The 17,527-nt window shown below is 54.3% G+C and overlaps 1 protein-coding gene across 4 annotated transcripts in view; it reads right to left on the bottom strand.

The window, feature by feature from the left end:
• Positions 1 to 4,688: 4,688 nt before the first annotated feature.
• OPHN1 (oligophrenin 1) overlaps positions 4,689 to 17,527 on the bottom strand; it is a 70,541-nt gene continuing 57,702 nt past the window's right edge. For 2 of the 4 annotated variants that reach the window (XM_075106510.1, XM_075106513.1), the window contains exons 19-24: positions 14,513 to 14,660; positions 12,957 to 13,262; positions 10,242 to 10,407; positions 8,732 to 8,782; positions 7,891 to 7,941; positions 4,689 to 7,518 (exon numbers count right to left, since the gene is read on the bottom strand). In XM_075106510.1, the coding sequence (XP_074962611.1) occupies positions 7,899 to 7,941; positions 8,732 to 8,782; positions 10,242 to 10,407; positions 12,957 to 13,262; positions 14,513 to 14,660 (714 nt within the window). In that variant the 3' untranslated portion in view covers positions 4,689 to 7,518; positions 7,891 to 7,898. Of the gene's footprint in view, positions 7,519 to 7,890; positions 7,942 to 8,731; positions 8,783 to 10,241; positions 10,408 to 12,956; positions 13,263 to 14,512; positions 14,661 to 17,527 lie in introns of those variants that run through there. The other 2 variants (XM_075106511.1, XM_075106512.1) reach the window with 2 other exon arrangements.

Here is a 17,527-nt window from a genome sequence, read left to right as displayed (position 1 = left end):
ACAGACTATTTAAAGCTCCAGGCTTCACTGGAGCCCACGGAGAGAGCTCGGCTGCTGCTATTGCACTGACCCCCTCCAGTGCCTGGGCCGTCTCCAGCGCTGCTGCAGAGACCCCCGGGGCAGCCCCGGGAACGCCCGAGGACCTGGCGAAGGTGGCGATGGGCTCTCGCAGCTCGCTGCTCCTCTCTTGCCCAGCTCAGCCCAGTCCGAATCCCTGAGGGAGCACCACAAAAAGTGCTTTAAAAGGTACAGGTTTTAACAGGAAGGCAGCTTAGAGCTGGCGCAGGAGCATGGCAGGATGCTGCCCATGCCAAGCCTCTGCATGAGGCTTCTGCAGTGGGTTTTTTTGTTTGGTGGTAGGTTTTTTTTTACCATGTTTGAGGATGCCAGCTTCACACAGAAACCATCCTTATTGAGAGGAAAAGCATGGGGATGAATAATGAGGCTAGCAGCGTGCACGGTCAGCGTGCGCTGCTGAGCTGGGGCAAAGACATCAGGTTTTCCCGTGCAGCCGCCTCGCTGGTGAGCAGATGCACGCCCTGCCCCCAGGCTGGCGGCTCCAGGGGGACACCCCGGCTCTGGCCTCCGGCCCCTCTTTTGCACCTGCCTGCCCTTCCTGCGGGGCAGCTCCTGACCGCCGCTGCGGCTCACCCCACTTCTGGCCAGGGAGGAACAGGGAGGGTGGCAGGGGCTGTGTGCACGCTCCCTCGCAGGAGATCCCGACCATAGCACGGGTGTGTGATGCACTGGGCCAGGAGCATCCTGTGTGAAGGCACTGCTGCTTCTCTGGAGGTAGGGTAGAGCTGCCAGTAACTTGGTTGTTCGATGACAGGGATTGCCAGTTCCTCACTACTGTTGAAGTTTATGTCATGGCACACTTGGCACCTCCCGTGTCCCGCCTGACTTGAGCAAACAGCGCCGTGCACAGCTGCGAGAGGCGCCGGGGCTGCTCTGCCCTCCGTGTGTGCCGGGCTCCAGTGGCCTGTGCAGCAGCCACAGACCTCAGCGGGGTCACGCTGACTTGTGTCCTCTTGACACAAGGAACATCAGCCAGCTCTGGGGTTTGCTCCTTATCCAAAATCGCTGCCACCACTACCAGCAGGCAGACGCCAAGGAGAGGGTGAGCAGGGCCCTGCGCGCCCCGTGTCCCGCCCCACTGGAGCGGAGCGGAGCGACCGCAGGGGCACAGCGTGGTGCCGGCATGAGCCCATGGGGCCGAGGGACTGGGGAGGGACCAGGGAGCGCAGGGCGTGGAGCAAAGGATGCCGGACCTGTGAGGGGACGGATGTCCTGGGGCGCAACGTGCTGCGGGGATGAAGGGCTGTATTTCTCTAAGCCTCCGTGGGCATGGCAATGCTTACCTGTGCTTTCAAGAATCTTCAGAACATCTGCCTTTTAGGCGCGCTCTCACAGGCTCTGACTGAGGCTGTGGAAACACGTCTCCCATAAACTTCAGAAAACGTGGAAAATAAAAAACATCACAGCTTTTACTGGTTCAAAGCATCTCAGGATTTTTTAAGCCAATCTCAGGATTTTTTTTTGGTGGCCCAACTCTTGATTTATGACTGTAAAGGCCAAGTAACAATCCTGGAGGTTGCCAAGAAAACATCCGTTGTGGAAAGCTGGTCCTAAATCAGAGCATTCAGCTGGTTAATTGTGCAGCGAGTTGGGCCAGAGAGAATTATGGAGCTTAAAACTAAGACTCTGATCTTGCAAGAAGTCCTGCGTGGGTGGATTCCTGCGCCTTTATGGGTCTCTGTGCAACACATAAATTTAAGATGTCAGCACTCCACTAAGTACATTTCAGTTCTAAATGTATCATATAGATGTGTCTACTGAAGCGTGCCTTTAACCTCTGTAAATTCTTCCTCTGAGAAGTCCTCACTGAGGCCCAGTCTCAAACTTTGAAACTTCTTGTTTTGATATCTTTTCTCTGTATAAAAACCTACAAGGTTTTACTTATGCTGGAAAATATTTTTCTGGCTTAGATGAAATCAAAACATTTTCCTTAAGAAGGCAAACCATGCACCTGTGGGTTGGGACAACAGGATTGTTGGGATTGTGCCTCAGTGCTCGTTCCAATCTGTAATCATTCACTGCAAGGGCTAATAGAAAAAGAAAACAGTTTCTTTCCCTGAAATGCTGTTGTTTTGAATTCAGGCATCCATCCCTAGGAAAATTACAGCCCCAAAAAGAAACTTAAAAGAAAAAACCCAAAGCCTCAAGCTGCTGCTTCAGCTGGTGCTCCCTGGGCATCGAGCCCCGCGTCCCAGGCAGGGGATGCTCCCGGGCACAGGGGTGGGGTGGGACGCGCCCCTCCGGGGGATGCCATGCGTGGGGCTGCTCCTGCTGCCAGCCACCGCCACCGGAGGCCGTCGCGCTGCCACACTGCCCTTTGTTTTTTCCAGCTTTAACAAGGATCTTTGTTAGCTCTGCGTTCGAAGCATTTTATGCTTAACCAGCAAGCCCAGAGCCCGAGCGGCTCCGGATGGACCATGCAGTGAGGTTTTCTGCCAGCCAGGGTACCTGCGCTGGCAGCTGCAGCTGCGACAGACCCTTTGGGCGCAGGTCAGCACCGCAGCTGCAGCAAGACCTGGACAAGTGGCTCATCTAGTGATGGGAGGGCCAGCAGGGGCCACTTCCAAGCTCATCCATCCCTGCATGCTTTAGCCAGCCTTACCCTGCATCCCGCACTGCTCCCAGCACGTAGCCCCAGCCCCAGCCCCACTCTTCATCTCCTGCTCCTGGCTGCAGCGGCACCCTCCGCCTGCAGTCCTGGTAAGCGGCTCCTGTCTCACTAGCACCGTTTCCCTCCCCAAATTATTGCTGACAAACCTTCAACCTGTCCTTCGGTATCCCAAAGGTAACTCAGCAACAACAGCCCCAGATAAGCCCAGGATGAAAACTAGGAGAAGGTTTCCAATCACAAAGGAACTGAGATTTTGCAGTCTGTATTCTTGGGGGGGGGGATTAATCAAAACCTACCTGTGGTTAAGATGGGATTAGCCTAACTTATAAAAGGACAGGCACCGGGCTGTTCCGCTGCCTGTGTCGGTGGCAGGCAGGGCCCGCAGGGCCGTGGAGCATCCCCAGGTGATGCCCCAGCGCCAGCTGGAGCTGCCTGCCCGCCCCTGCCCTCCCCAGCCCCCCCCCACCCGCGATGGCCGACGGCCCCTGGCTCGAGCACCCACCTAAGTGCTGAGCCCTGCGGGATACAGATTCGCCCCGAGCCCGTGCGAGGGGGCAGTTTCACCGCCCGAGCCGAGAGCACTGACGCTGTACTGAGCTGCGCACTAGGCTGGAGGAGCTGAGGAGGCGTTCTCGGCCAGGCTCCGTCCTGCTGTGCGCTGCAGTACTTCGACTGGGACTGTGGGCTCTTGCCAGTTTATGTTACTAGGATTAGTCTTTCCAGCTGAAGAGACAGGGAAAACCAAAAAGGGAGCAAAGGAAGCCCTGCACATTACGTGCCGTGAGCCTCTTGCATGAACTGTGACTTGGCCAGCACCGGCCCACTGCTAACGGCAGAGCACAGCTATGAAGAAACAGCCTCTCACTCCTACTCCCTGCCAGGAGAGTGATTTTTCTTCTTTTGTGCCAACACGCACAAAGCGGCAGTAAATCCTGCCGCGGGGCAGCTACTCGGGGACTCCTCTTCCATTTCTGCTCCAGGTGGTAGATGGCACAGGGGCTTCATGGGCACCAGCAATTCCCAAGGCCGGCAGACGGAGGTGGGGGTGTGGGGGCGCTGGGGGGGGCAGGCACCCCTGTTCGGTTGCCCCTCGGGGAGCTGTGGAGCGCTGCATCCGCTGCTGGGGCTTGTCCCCGCCGCTGTAAGCGGGGCCTCGGGCTCCACGCCGCGATGCTGAGCGGGGAGCGGGCGGGCAGGAGCGTGCTGGGCAGGGACGGTGCCCAGCTGGGCGCTTGCTTGGGGGCCTGGAGTCAGAGCAAGGCACAGACCTGCTCCAGCCTGCAGAGGCGGAGCTCATGATGCAAAGCTCAGCACCCTTGAACCAGAGCTGGGATGGTACAAAATAATTGCAGCGAGGAAACGGAAAGAATATGGGAATTAGCAGCCTAAAAAGGCGTAGGTGAGAATGCTCCTGTTGTTCAGGTGAAGACCCTCAGAGACACCAGAGCTGAATTCGTTCATCTCAAACTGCTGGAGCCGTTCCTGAGCTGTGGCCCTTTCCGTCCACGTGTTAAAAACAATTAATAGATCCCTCAGCAAAGAAGGGAGTGGTGTACGTAGGAAATCTTGTGGAAAGAGGCTGCACCTCCTCTTCGGGGAGGGAAGCAGAGTGTGCAGGCTGCGAGCAAGCGGCGGGGCAGAGGGCAGCTCGCCTGCCCCACACTCCCCCCAGAACACCCTCCCTCGAGCTCCTGCCCGGCTGCCTTGGTCAGGCGCTTCTCCACAAATTCAGGCTCAGAAGCAGGCTGCAAGACTCCTGTTTAAGAGAAAACTGTTTTTTCCTGTGAGAGGTCTTTCTGTTAAAAAAAGGCAAGAAGCCTGAAAACCAAATGGTAGTGCACAATGTCAGAGTTGAGAGGGATGGGAAAACACTTGTGAGGAGGGGAAAAAGATGCCCAGCAGACGGGAAGAAGCTGGTGCTGTGCCTGCAGCGATCATAAATAAATAGAAAGGCACTTACGCTGACAGAGGCAGCGGAACAAGAATCAGTGAGCCAAAGTTAAAAATGAGAAAACATTTAAAGAACACGTGCTGTCAAATGTGCCTCCCTGTGCCAGGCAGAACGACCCGGCCCCGCGCACACCGGCGGCCCCGTGCCATGCTCGCGCGCCCTGCTTGCACGTGCAGGGGCCAGCGGCGACCCCGGGGTGCTGGGACGGGCCCTGCGCTGCCCGCAGGACCCGGGCAGTGGGATCTGCACAGCAGAGCCACACTGGAACATCGGTTGAAGTAGAAAACCAGCACGCTTAGGCTCTTCTTTTTTTTTTTTTTTTTTACTTCATGGAAACTTTATAAACAGTTGAAGTAATCTAGGCTTTTACATGACAAAACAGCTCTGAGGGCTGATGGCCAGGGGCCCTGGCATGCTGCATGGGGCAAATCCCACACTCCTGGCTGTGGCACTGGCAGCAGGGACTGTGCCCCGCAGCCCTCCACCAGCACAACCGAACACCCTACAGCCACTCCGCCACTGGTCCCTAGCGCTCGGCTGCGTGCATGGAGGAGGGAAACCCAGCACAGACACATATGCGACAAATGACTTTAAAAGGACACAATGAAATATGTTTCTAATAAGCTGCTTCCCTCCATTGTTCACATGTCAAACTTAAACCCCCCTCGGATTTCTTCCTTCCCACGGAGCCCAGCGCAGCCCTGCAGGTCCGCGCCAGGCAGCGAGCGCGAGGCTGACGGTGCACGAGCAGCGCAGGGGATGCGACGGCCCCCGTTCCAAGGGGGTGGGCACCGCTTGGCATCCACGCGTGGTGCTGGGGCTGCCGCCGCCAGCGCCACCCACGCCCACAGAAGCCCAGGCGCTTCCCAAACCAACAACCCCCAGCTGTCCTCAAAGCACAGCCCCGGGAGGGGAAGGCGTTTAGGGGAACGTTGGCCTTCTGTGGAGGAACCTGGTGCCCCTGGGACAGCCACCCCAGGAGGTGCCGAAGCCACCGAAGGGCAGGCTCGGGCACCAGCGCGCAGCGAGAGACCAGGGGCTGGACTGCCTGCAGCTGAGCCTGTGGCCTGCTGGAGGGGCTTCCGCAGCCACCACAGCAATTCTGGGCTGGTCAGGACACCTCCCTCCCTCCTTTGGTCTCGCTGGCTCGCAGCTCTCAGATACCTTATCACAAAAACCCTATGTGCTTTGTTTTGGTGCTGCTCGCACCTCCCAGCCACTCGTGAGAAGGTGCAGCAGAAAGGGCTCACTGTAGCTTCGAAAAGCCCTGAGAGGCCGGCGTGCGCAATACAGCCCAGGGGTTACCGCGGGTTTGATGTTTGCTTCTTTCTTTTAAAGCCACTTTTACGTGCCACTGTTCAAAGCAGGAGCAGCCGGGGTACCGCCGACCCCGAGGGAGCGGGAGCACCGTTGAGACGACATGCGCGCGTCCCGTCAGCGCCAGCGTTACATTCAGCAATAAAGCAGACAGGCACGGGATGCGCGCGGACGGCAAGTGCTGGGACCCGCCAGCAAACCCACGCCGGGCAGGGCACAAAGCGCACTCGAGAGGATGGAGCACCTGGGAAGCAGCTACTGGGGATGTTTGGCCACTGGTTTGGGAATGCTCCCAGCACCCAAGGAAAATCATTCAAAACAGGGAAGCCGCCTTTGGGCTGGTGAGAGGAAGCAGGAAAGCCGCTCATCACCTATTTACAGGTAAATGCTCAGGAACTGAGCCCTGGTGTCAGCTGGAAGCACAAATAAGCCTCTACTGTTAACAGGGGTACTAGGGGCGGTCCTAGCTAGGAGAAACCCTTCCAGACCAAAGGGCATCATCTACACAGCCACTGCTGAGGAAGAGAGACTGGACATCTCTTGGATGGGAAATTAACGTAACAAGCAAACAAGCAACTGGGTGCCTCTTAGGGAAGCGGAGGACTTTGACCCATATTCAGCGAGTTTCAGTTCCTCGCCACCTCTGTGCTGGCCACCAGAGACACTCCAGGACAGAGACTTCTTGGTGGGCCTGTGGGAAGCGGATGTGGAGGGAGGGTGGCTCAGGTGGGAGGAGGAGGAAGAGGAGGAGGAGCAGGAGGAGAAGGAGGAGGAATGCCTGCTGCCTCCTTCTCCCAGCTGTGCTCTCGGAGGCTGCTGACCCGACCGGCGCTGCCCGGAAAGCCGACCGGCAGGCAGGGGATGTGGTCGTGCTCAGGCAAAGCCCCCTGGCACAGCCGCATCTGTCCTGCCTGTCTTTGCACAAGCAGCATTTCCAGCAGCGTACACTGCTCTCCTACACACCAAAAAACACAGTATAGCTTACTGAGCGAGGAAAACTTAACATAAAGGCAGGAGCTTCTCATGGCAAGGGGGGCCAAGCCAAACTCCAGTCATTCTACCCTTGCATCCAAGCACGGGGAGTCAGCCCCTTCCCTTTCGATTCCATCGCCTGCCCAAGGTCACCCTTGCCAAGGTGCATTTCCCAAAAAGTGAGCAGGTGAACGGCCACTCCCGTCCTCCGCTGACCCTTCCAGAGCCCGTCGGCTGGATGGCTCTGCCCAGCGCTGCCACTGCTGGCGCTCGCCCAGCCCTGCAAACGCTGCCCGTCACCTGCAAGGGCACATGCGAGTGTCCTTTGCAGCCTGTGCAGAGAGGAGCGGCCGAAGGACTGGGAACAGTTCAACACAAACATCTGGGTAGGGTCTTCTCTCCATCGGTATCTCCCTCTCTTCTCATTTCTTGAGCCACTTATGACAGCATGCTCTGAAATTACTGTCCATGCTCTGAAATTAGCTGCTCCCCAGGGGCACTGGAACTGCAAAAGTCTTAGCTGTGACATGTCCGTTTCACAAGCACAGAAAATCTCCTGGGTCTAGCTGGGCTGAGGTGGTTACAAAGCCTGGAAGAAGAAAACAAGCACGCTCTGTGCAGCAGTGTAAAATCACCAGCGACGGCACACCAACAACCAGAGCAAGCCCAGGTCTCGGCACTGCCATTCGTACAGCGCTCACGCTTACCCCAACCGCTGCCATGAGCAGGCTCAGGAAGGGCAGATTTACTCCGCCCTGCCCCACCACCCCCAACAAAGAGCACAGACCACCTCCAGCCATTACCTTTCCTTCCGCAAGGGTCTCCTACAGGAAGGACATTTCTCCTGATCTTTCTTTTGAGATTCCCATTGCCTCCACCGGACCCCCACCACCCTGTAAATGCTAAGTTTGTGTAATGTGTGCTTTTGGTTATTATTTGATTTACTGTCAGAAACACGTACCTTTAGCCTCAGCTCTCATCACCTGGAATCCTGCCTTGTGGTGATGAAGAACTGTATATAAGGAAGTAGAAGAACACAGAAAAATAAATTAATGCAACAAGCGAGCTCAAATTCATATCCACTAACCTAAATAGAGGGCTGGGTAACTGTCCGGTCGGTGTAACAAGTGAACTCGCTGCCAACACTAACAGACAACATTTAGCACTTACATGCAAACCTGCTCACGCTTTTGGCAGAGGCCAGTGAACTTTAAAAGCGGGAAGCTGAAGCTTACTTGAGCAGATATTATTACAAATTAAACCCGCTGCCACAAACCACAATGCTTGCAATTCAAAGCCCTGCCACCCCAGCCTTGCCCGCAGCCTTCGGTGCGCAGGCTATCACTCCATCACGCCATACCTCTGTGGTGGAGCTACGCCTGCACGTACATTGTGTGCAGGCCCATCCACTCTGGTCTCGCACCTCTGATCAGCTGCTGTGACCCAACAGCCCTCCTCATCAGTCCCATGAGCTTATCTCTGCTCGTCGCAGTGGCTGAGAAGGGCAACGAGCACTACGCTGACTTAGGGCCGCACGCGTGATGAAAGGCACCCACAGATACGCTTATTGCTTAGCAGATTTATGTTTAACTTATCAAGTCTGTATCTGGATTAGCATTTGACACTTCGTGTTCTTTGTTTAGTTCCAGCATTTTAGCCGAGACCCATCTTCTGCCCACAAGTATGGGGCAAGGAAGGTCGGGGCTGGGACTTCACGAGCTGACTCGCTCTGCCTCGGAGGTAGCACCCTATGCAGCAGGGCTGCTTTTATTTACATGCCACCTTCTCAGTGCCAGGCTTACTTGCTTGTTCTTCGGGAAGCTGTCTCAAAGAACTTTGTCCTAGAGGCTACCCTGCAAAGAGAACAAGAGACGTCACTCCAGTTACTCGATGAGGCAGTTTGCTAACTAGATCTCATCCATGCCAAGGAAAGAGTGATAGCATTAGCGGACACCGAAGATGATCGCTTTCGAACGCTGTCTTTTCTGCTGAGGCAGCAGCTGTGCTCCTCAGGCTGCGACCTCCATTCCCCTCTGCCTTCCCGCCGCCCTTGCCAGGCAGCCCTTGATCGCTTCTGGCTAGACTGCTTATTTCCATGCTCTCGCTTATGTGCTGGTTTATAAACCCGTATCCATCACTTTTTATGGCCTCTCCTTCAGCTTTTATGTGCTTCACATTTAGCCTCCAACTGCCCTCATAGAAAGAAAAGTTCTAACACGCGACCCAGGAGGGCACAGGCGAGGCCTGCCCCTGCCCTGCGGGAGCCGAGCTGAGCCTCACGGCACCCTTGCTGGACTACAGAGGGGACACGCAGGACGTGGGTCAGCGGCACAGTGCGGCGTTACTGGGGGATCTCCGCAGAGAGCGGGGGCCAGTGCGGAGTGAGCTCCGGAGCTCTCCCACGGCCGGCCTTCCCCAGGACCGCTGCGGGAGATCGGCACTCGTGGGCTGCGTGGCTTCCACAGTGCAGAGGCACGCCAGCTCATGACAAATGCTTTTGCATCTCATGTCACTACTGGCGGGGCGAGGCCCGGGGGGTGGCCCCACACCCCACAGGGCTGCGGCACCGTGGCAGAGCGCCGGGTGAGAAGTGCTAGCGCAGACTTGGGGTGCTGCCCTGCTAGAACACCCATCTTTGGTGGCTGTGCGGCAGGAGCGAGCTCTGTGGCAGCACCCAGGTTACAGCCTCTGCACCAAACCAGCCCTGGCTGCTGGGTATTTAGTCACCCTTTTTAATTTTCTGATTCCCATTGAAGCCAGCCCGGTTTCTGTCTCTTTAAACTCTGGAAGAAACCTGATGATGAAGCTGAACTCCATCCAATTTCCTTAAGAGACATCCAAGCTGGATCTTGTCCTTCCCTGGGAAGCATCTCATTTGAGAGCCGTGCTCAGAGCCAGGCAGGGAGGGGCTCTCCAGCTTCACTGACACGAGAAATAGCAGAGAAGGTGACAGGACAAAGCTCAGCCCCAGGGCTGTATTTGAGAAGGTTCAAAGCTTTGTTTTTCCTGCACGGTTGCCTTTGCTACGGCCACGCTCCCCTCTCAGGCCGTGCCCTCTGCACAGCTTTCCAACGTGATGGTCAAACCCGTGCTTGCACTGGTGCCGAAGAGGACGTCCACAGGCTCCAGCCATCGCACGCCACTCGTGCTGGAAACCGATGTGGTATTTCTCCTCCTCCTCTTCCAAAATTCCCGGTAGGTGACGCCAGCTCCTACTGCTGCCGCCTGGGCTGACCTCGTCCCCACGCATGCTCCCTCGGGCCGAGCTGCCCACCCCGGCTACCATGTGCCTGCCGAGGGCTGCTGACTTACACGGATGAAGGCACCTCTTCTGCTGTTCCTGCTATCAGGTCCGGCCTCTGCTCCAGCCTCGGAGGGACGGGAGTCCTACACGGTGGGTCTGGAGGTCTCACAGGGGGACGCGTTATCACGGGCTTATCGCCATGGGGTCGTGGCTTAGGGACACTGTCATAATCGCCTGCAAGGTTGAGATTACAAACACTGAGTACAAAGCTTTGGTGGAGGGCTACGTGTTTATGAAAAGGCATTAAACAAGTTAGTGGGCTTAGTTCTGTCTGTCCGTCTGCCCCAACATCCTCTCTTTGATGGCGGCCAATAGCCAGAAGTTCAGGAAAGAGCCCCAGGAAAAGGCAGTTCTCATTCTGCTGCCCCAGTGCAGCCTTCCTGGCACTAGAAAGGGCTGATGCTGGACCCTGTGATGACAAACTCGATAGAGTTGCTGATTGCAAAGGTGGTACTGCCTGCGAACAATAAATTTTCTTAAACAAAACCTGTGCAGTGCCGCTCTTCAAAAGCGAGAGGAATAGCACAAACTGGCGATCCCTGCAGTCTGGGGCTGCTGCTTCTCCGAGCTGCTGTCTCAGACAGAGGCACTACCTGTCCTCTCCCCCAGCTTTCTGCTCTGCTCGCAGGAGCTCCTGCCTCGGCTGCTTTTCTTCCCCAAGATCCAGCCAACCTCGTTACTCACTTAACCCTTGAAGACTTTGAAGGGTTAAGTGAATAAGGAATAAGTGTCAGGCTTCGCCTGACACCCCTGGTGACCCCACACCTTCCCTCCATCACCCAGACCTCCAGGGCGCAGATCACAAGCAATCCTTGTGATCTTTTTATGTGGCGCAAAACCATCTGTATGGATTTAATGGCTCAAAACCATCTTTATATGGTTCAAAACCATCTTAAGGGCTGGGTTCCTGCCCTTCCAATTTATACATTTCCACAGCTAGAGAGTCCTGTTTCTGATTAGAAGTAAGTCAAAGATGTTTTTTCTATTTGGTAAGATAATTAATTGCTGCAATTACTTAGCCAAGGCTTTGTCAACCCCTTAGTTACTGAACTTTATCATACGCCTGTGTGCTAGCTCAAACACCAGCCCTTAACCAACTTTCCTCCATACTTGCATTTGTAAATTCTGATCCTAAATTTTCTCCTTGGTCAGCTATATAACCTGAATTTCTCAGTGAAAGGCCTGTTTTCTAATCCTTCAGCCTTTACTTCTTGGTTTCTCCAGTTTTTTCTAAATTATCCCCAAACTGTGCGCATTAAAAGCTCAACACAGCATTCTAGCACTGATTCCAAGTACCAACACAGATGCAATATAACTTTATTACTACTTCAGCCATCTATGCACATGTTCAAGGATCAATGCAGCCAGTTTCTCTAGGCTGTGGCTCCGGGACATGCTGACAGCACGCTATGCGTGATAACGCAAAGCCATAAAACTTGGAAGCACTAAATGCAGTTGATGTATAAGCCAACTTTAAAAGCTATCTTACCCTTCCAAAAGCAGATTTCCACCTACCGTTTATGCAACAAATTTTAAAAAAGCCAGTAGTGTCAGTCAGATGTATCTGATGTTTGTGCTACCCAGCCGGGCCTTTCTTCTTTCTCTCCAGTGCGCACAGGAGTCATTTGTCAAGAATGCAGCCTGGTTTTTATTTTATAAACACAGGGCTGCGAAGCTGTCAGGGAATGACAGCATCTGAAAAGCACTGGAAAGTGCACAGGAAAAGCTGGCAAATTGCAGAAAGCAATACATCTTTTATTAAGACCATCATCCCGAGTATTTTATAAAACTCGGCAGCAAATACCTGCTGCGAGAGCAATGCGTGCTGCCCTGCAAACGGCTCCCTGGTGTTGCAGGGGAGAGCGTCTACAGACACGCAGATACACACCGACCTGCCTTCTGCCACCAAAATGGACAACGCCAGCTCAGGTCTGGCCCCACACGAATTATTTCTACCTGTAATAAATTTCTGTGTAAAGCTTACTAGAGAACAAAAATTAATAATTATTTATGTTAAACACCAACGGATGAACTGTTGAAATAGATGTTCCCAGTAAAGCCTTGGTAAGCCAGAAGCTGCGTCACAGGGGGCCTGACAGATAAAACCATCAGGAATTAAAACATTAAAGTGACTTTTGCCATTTTCCTTGTCTCTGCTGAGGAGAGAGTTGACAATCCGGAGCACTTATGGCTGGTTAGGCTGGGTACAAATTGCCTCGTGTTTAATGGTCTTTAAATCATTACTGAAGCCTGAATTTTATGAGCCCACTGAGCTAGGCTGAGCTCAGCACAAACAGTGGTTTGGCTAGCACACGGGAAGCCTGCTTCATCTGAAGCTGGTGGCATCTGCCTAGCTCAGCAGAGAAGGGGCAGCACCAGCACCGGCACCGGCACCGGGCTCTGCAGGCTGCTCCGAAACCCCAGTAACCAAGAGACCAAAAGTACCCGCCGTCTGAAATAAAACGGGACAACTCAGGAGGCCAAGGCCTGATCAAACCCTGGGGCTGCACGCCCGTGCCCACATCTCAAGCTGTTCTGGCCTCCCAATCCCTCTTGCTGAGCTTCATCAAGAGGACTCAAGGCGAGAAGCCCACCACCCGCTCCGGCTGTCCCCATGTACGATGCGCAGCGGGGAGCGCTGGCTCAGGCGCCTCGAGCTTTCCTCAGGAGAATGGCTTGAGCTGGGACGCCGTCACGAGCCATGGCCCTGGGCGCACGCTCACCCTCTCTGCCGTAGATCCCGGGCCGGGGAGCTGGTCTCTTGGCCTGGAGCGTGGAGGTCCTCAGGGCAGGGCTGGCCACCACCCCGTTGGCAGCCTTGCTGGTCGGCTTTGCTGCTCCGTCCTGCAGCCTGGCCACCAGCTTCCCCACCTCCGCCTCCGCACGCAGGTCGGGCCGGCCCTCGGTGGGGGGACGCCCGGGCTCGTCCCCCCCGGGCCGGGGCGCGGGCAGGCGGCTGCGGTGCAGCGGCTTGGGGACCTCCGCGCTGAGGCTGCCGCTGCCGTTGGGGGTCTGGCCGTGCCGGTCTGCTGCGGAGCCAAGGAGACAGACAGCCATCGCGTTAGGAAGCAGTGCGGAGGCGTCATGGGCTCTGCCCCGCCGGAGCGCAGAGCTCTCCCCTGGAGCTGCTTGGCTGCTGCAGCACCACCGCACAAGCTCCCTCCCCCGTGGCAGGGAGGCCAGAGGAGACAGCTGCTTTGGCAGCGGCGGTTCCTCATGCTGAGCAAAATGCAAACAGCAAGTGGCTCATGCAAATGCTGAGGAATGAAGAAAACTGAAAGAGTGCTGAATGTAAGAATATACTTAAGGGTTGCTTCTAAATTTCCAGTACTCTTGCTTGGGAGAAGTTGGGTACCATGCTTTCATGTCCCTCCAAAAATCATTAATGCCATCACTCCAGCAACCTGTGCTAGAGACCCATGCACAGGGTGCAGAAGTGCTGCTACGAAACTGGTTGTGCCCTGCAGCCTTGGCGCAGCCTGACACTAACGCTTCTGCTCCCAGTTTGGAGAAATGTTTAAATGCAAGGGCACCTCTAACTACACATGACTTCAAAGAGCAATTTGAATCAGTCATGGTTTGCCAGTGCCAAAAAGTACACTTGTAGTATTAAGCCTAAAACATCATCAAAGCTCTGAAAACTCTAAGGGAAAAAAAGACTTTCTACCTCTTTGGTGATGATGTGATCTAGGGCGCAGCTTGCAACGACAGAGCAAATTGGGTGCAGAGAGACACACGATTTTAAACTGATGTGCCCTTTGACATGATACTTACAATCAAATGAATTTAACAGCAGAGTTGTACTTGGTCTGGAAGATACTATCACTGGGTCCTGAAAAAGCACTTCAGTGTTCTTGCTCTGGATGTAAAATGGCCGGCAGCTGAGCCAGCCCTGCAGACCCTCTCGGAGTGATGCGCTCTGGCAGGACAAGACTGAGCAGCACACAGCCCACCCTGGCCCGGGCACGCTCGCTCCTGTCCCACCAACTCTGATCCTCAGCTGCACTTGCATCGCTTCCCATTTTTACCTCTGAAGCTACAAAACCTCTCCACTGGGCTTCTCATATGCAAGACCCAGTCTTAGTTTAGCTAATGAAGAAGCTGCAAGTGCATGAGTATTTGCTTTCCCTTCTCGCTGAACAACAGACCTCACTGTCTGCCATGTTCACGGCCTGGAAGCACAGTCCTGCTATTGTTATCTCCATTGCTCCCGGAAAGGTGTTAAAAGAAAGAGGAGGGGTGAGAGGCAGGTAAGGCGTTAGTGAACAGCTGGACTGACCTCCGCTTTCTTCCACGGAAGCACCAAAGAAGACGGGTCTTTCCCTCAGAGGCCGTTTGGAAATGGTGATGGGTTTGTGCCGCCGGGCAGCCACCCTGGGAGGAGGCACCGGTGGTGCGGTGGTGTCTTCTGGGGGGCCAGAGTAGATCTGTAAAGGCAGACACATTTAGATGACCCAGCCTGACACGAGGGGGCTGCTGCCTCACCTCCAGCTGAAGGTCCCCCCGCCCAGCACAGAGGTGGATGGCGGCCCCCACCGACACCCTCCCCACGGCCCCTGCCCAGACTCCAGCAGCGCGGCGGTCAGAACCCCCCAGGGCCAGGCCCGTGCCGTGTGTCGGGCATCCCTCCCAGAACAGCCCACCACAGCCGCGCTCGAAGTCGTTGGGTCCCTTGGCTCTGGCAAGGAGTTCGGCCGTTGAGCCACGCCGGGAGCAAAGACCCAGCTCCCACACAGTAAGCGGCCACCCACTGCCTTCGCCAAGGATTCCCCGCTCCTCTCTCCTCTCCAGCGTGCACGGAAGCGGTCTGTGGCTGGGTCACAGCCCCAAGCCACCCCGACCAGCCCGCGGCCCACCAGAGCCTGGCAAGGCCCTTGCAGCCCTTTGCTCCAGCCCTGCAACCCCAGCTCCTCCAGCGCTGCTGGAGAGGGACAGACGGCGTGCACCAGCTGCCCTCAAGGGTCGGCAGCACCCGGCAAAGCCCCGGCTGCCGGGGCTAGAGACAGAGAGGGGCTGCAGCAGGGCTGATGCTTTAGTTACGGCCCTGCAGACATCCGTCCTGCCATGGGCTTTCCTACAGAGAGGCTGCCTGCTCCGCACGCTGCTCACCACGGCAGCAACCGCGCCGCTGAACTGATCAGTGGAGAAAAATCACAAATACGGACAAAATGTGTAGAAGCAAATTATCCTGGAGCAGACGAAGGAAGCTTTGAAGCTGACAGTTTCTGAGAAAACGTCAAGATTTCCACACCAGCGAGGCAATACAATCTACAGAAAGCACCTGAATAAACTGCCGCATTGTTTTTAAATTTAATGCTAAAAAGCCCTTCAGCTCTTGGCTTACAATGAAGTGTGTGGCACTATGAAATTATCTTGGATGAAATACTGGCACAAAAACAATGCTGCTAAGGAGTTTTATCTCCTCTTCTCACTGGTCATATGGCACCTATTTGGTTGGGTTTAATTTAGAGGCTCTTATTTATGTCAGTGCTTTTTTTAAGAGCTGAAAAAGAATTAAGCCTCCGGGCAGTCTCTTGAAGATCTGAAACACTACATTAATGACCAAACCCAACTGCTCTTGTGTTTTTCCCACGGATATTAATTGAGTTTATATTAGGCTTTAAGGAGTGAGTTGCTACAAACGGGGTCGCATGGCTGCCGAGAGCCGAGGCTGCGCTGCCCGTCCTGGGAGAACGTGGAGCTGGTCCCTTCCCAGCTGTCGGCAGGAGATGGCTCAAGCCCAGAAGACAAAAGCTCGCACCAGACCTTACTGACGAGCAGGGTCACCGCCCCCTCGGTGCACGCTTTGTTATGGAAGAACAATTTTATTGCGTCAGCCAGAAAAATTTTTAAATGAAGAAACTAACGTTCTGATTTGATTAAGTACGCTATTTCTGTAATTTATACTAAAAGCATGTTCTCTCTTCTCCCAGCCAAAGAGCAGTTCTGTGAAATCAAGATGGGGGGTGAGAGAGAAAACCACTCTAACCTCCTTGATCCCAAAGACCGGGTAGCACGTGCCTTGGTGAGGGTGGCACCGGCCATCTCTGCAGCCGGGCTCCCCACACCTCTCTTGCGTGGCCAGTGCAGGGGCAAGGTCGGACCTGAGCTGAGCCTAGCCTAGTCTGCCCAGGCTTTCACTCAGCAGGCTCGGTATAAATACAGTGTCCTGGCTCCTGAGTTAGTCTGCCCTATTCTGCGTACACTCTGCACCACCTGTGCAGCATCTCTTGGTGTGTTTAGGGCCAAGACCCAGATGAGCTCCAAAGCCCAGTCTCATCATTTGGCTGCTGGTGCCTAATGCCAGCAGGGACTCTGCCCTCTGCAGGGGCCGTACATTTTCTCCACTCACTCCAGATACAAGGTCCGGTGCGTTCCCCCTGCCTGGATTCAGAGGAATTTGCTATGACATTAACAGCCCATGATTTAAAAGCAGCAGCTCATGTATTATTAAAATAGCAAAGGTTTACTTGCAGCAGGGCAAATTTTTTTTTGCAATTATCAACCTCAGTCCCATATACTGACAAGTGTCCAATAATCTTTTTTATAGAAAAAAATTCAAGTTCCCCATGGATGCTTACACATGTACCACAGACTGCTATTTTCACAAAATGCTTTTCAACATCTGAGAACCATGCTAAAACCCACCGCAAACTACTCCTTTTAAGATGTGGGTTGCAGCCTCTGCTTTGCTTCTGCCTTCTAAATGATAACCCAAGTTAAACAACTTGAAGGTACAAGGATATTGACAGACCCTCATATTTAGAGGCTTGTACAATAAAGAAGGTGTTTCCAGGGCGATCAACTTATTTCATTTAGCCATGGCACTGAAATATAAGCTGTGGAAACAGTAATTACCCGCCAAGTCTTCATGAATAGTTACTTTGTCCTTAGAGTCTTCATATCGCACTGTATAAACCATAACCTTCTTCCTCCAGACTCATTTAGAGTGTTTGCTCATGTGTGAGCTGAAGACACTTTCAGTGCTGACGCTGGTCTTACAAGCTCAATCTAATAAATGTTACTAACTTAACCTTATCACTGCAGAAATTAAAAGCAAGCAAAGAGATGTCTGGCTTAATTAAAGATTTCATTCCAGCTCTTCGCAGTGGCAATGTAAACCATGTGCTGGCTCAGCCTGCACCGCAGGCTGTGGAAGAGGGGAGGACAGAGGCTCCGTTCTGGAGCAAGTTGCGTGAGGACCACAGCACACAAACGAGTCTGTGTTTTGCTGTGGGAACTTGTTTAAAGTGTTTGCAGAGACCTAAGAAGAAACTGGCTTGTGATTTTCATG

This window comes from Phalacrocorax aristotelis, chromosome 11 (genome assembly GCF_949628215.1).
Source record: "Phalacrocorax aristotelis chromosome 11, bGulAri2.1, whole genome shotgun sequence".
Classification (NCBI taxonomy): domain Eukaryota; kingdom Metazoa; phylum Chordata; class Aves; order Suliformes; family Phalacrocoracidae; genus Phalacrocorax; species Phalacrocorax aristotelis.
This window is presented reverse-complemented; position numbering and strand designations above follow the sequence as displayed.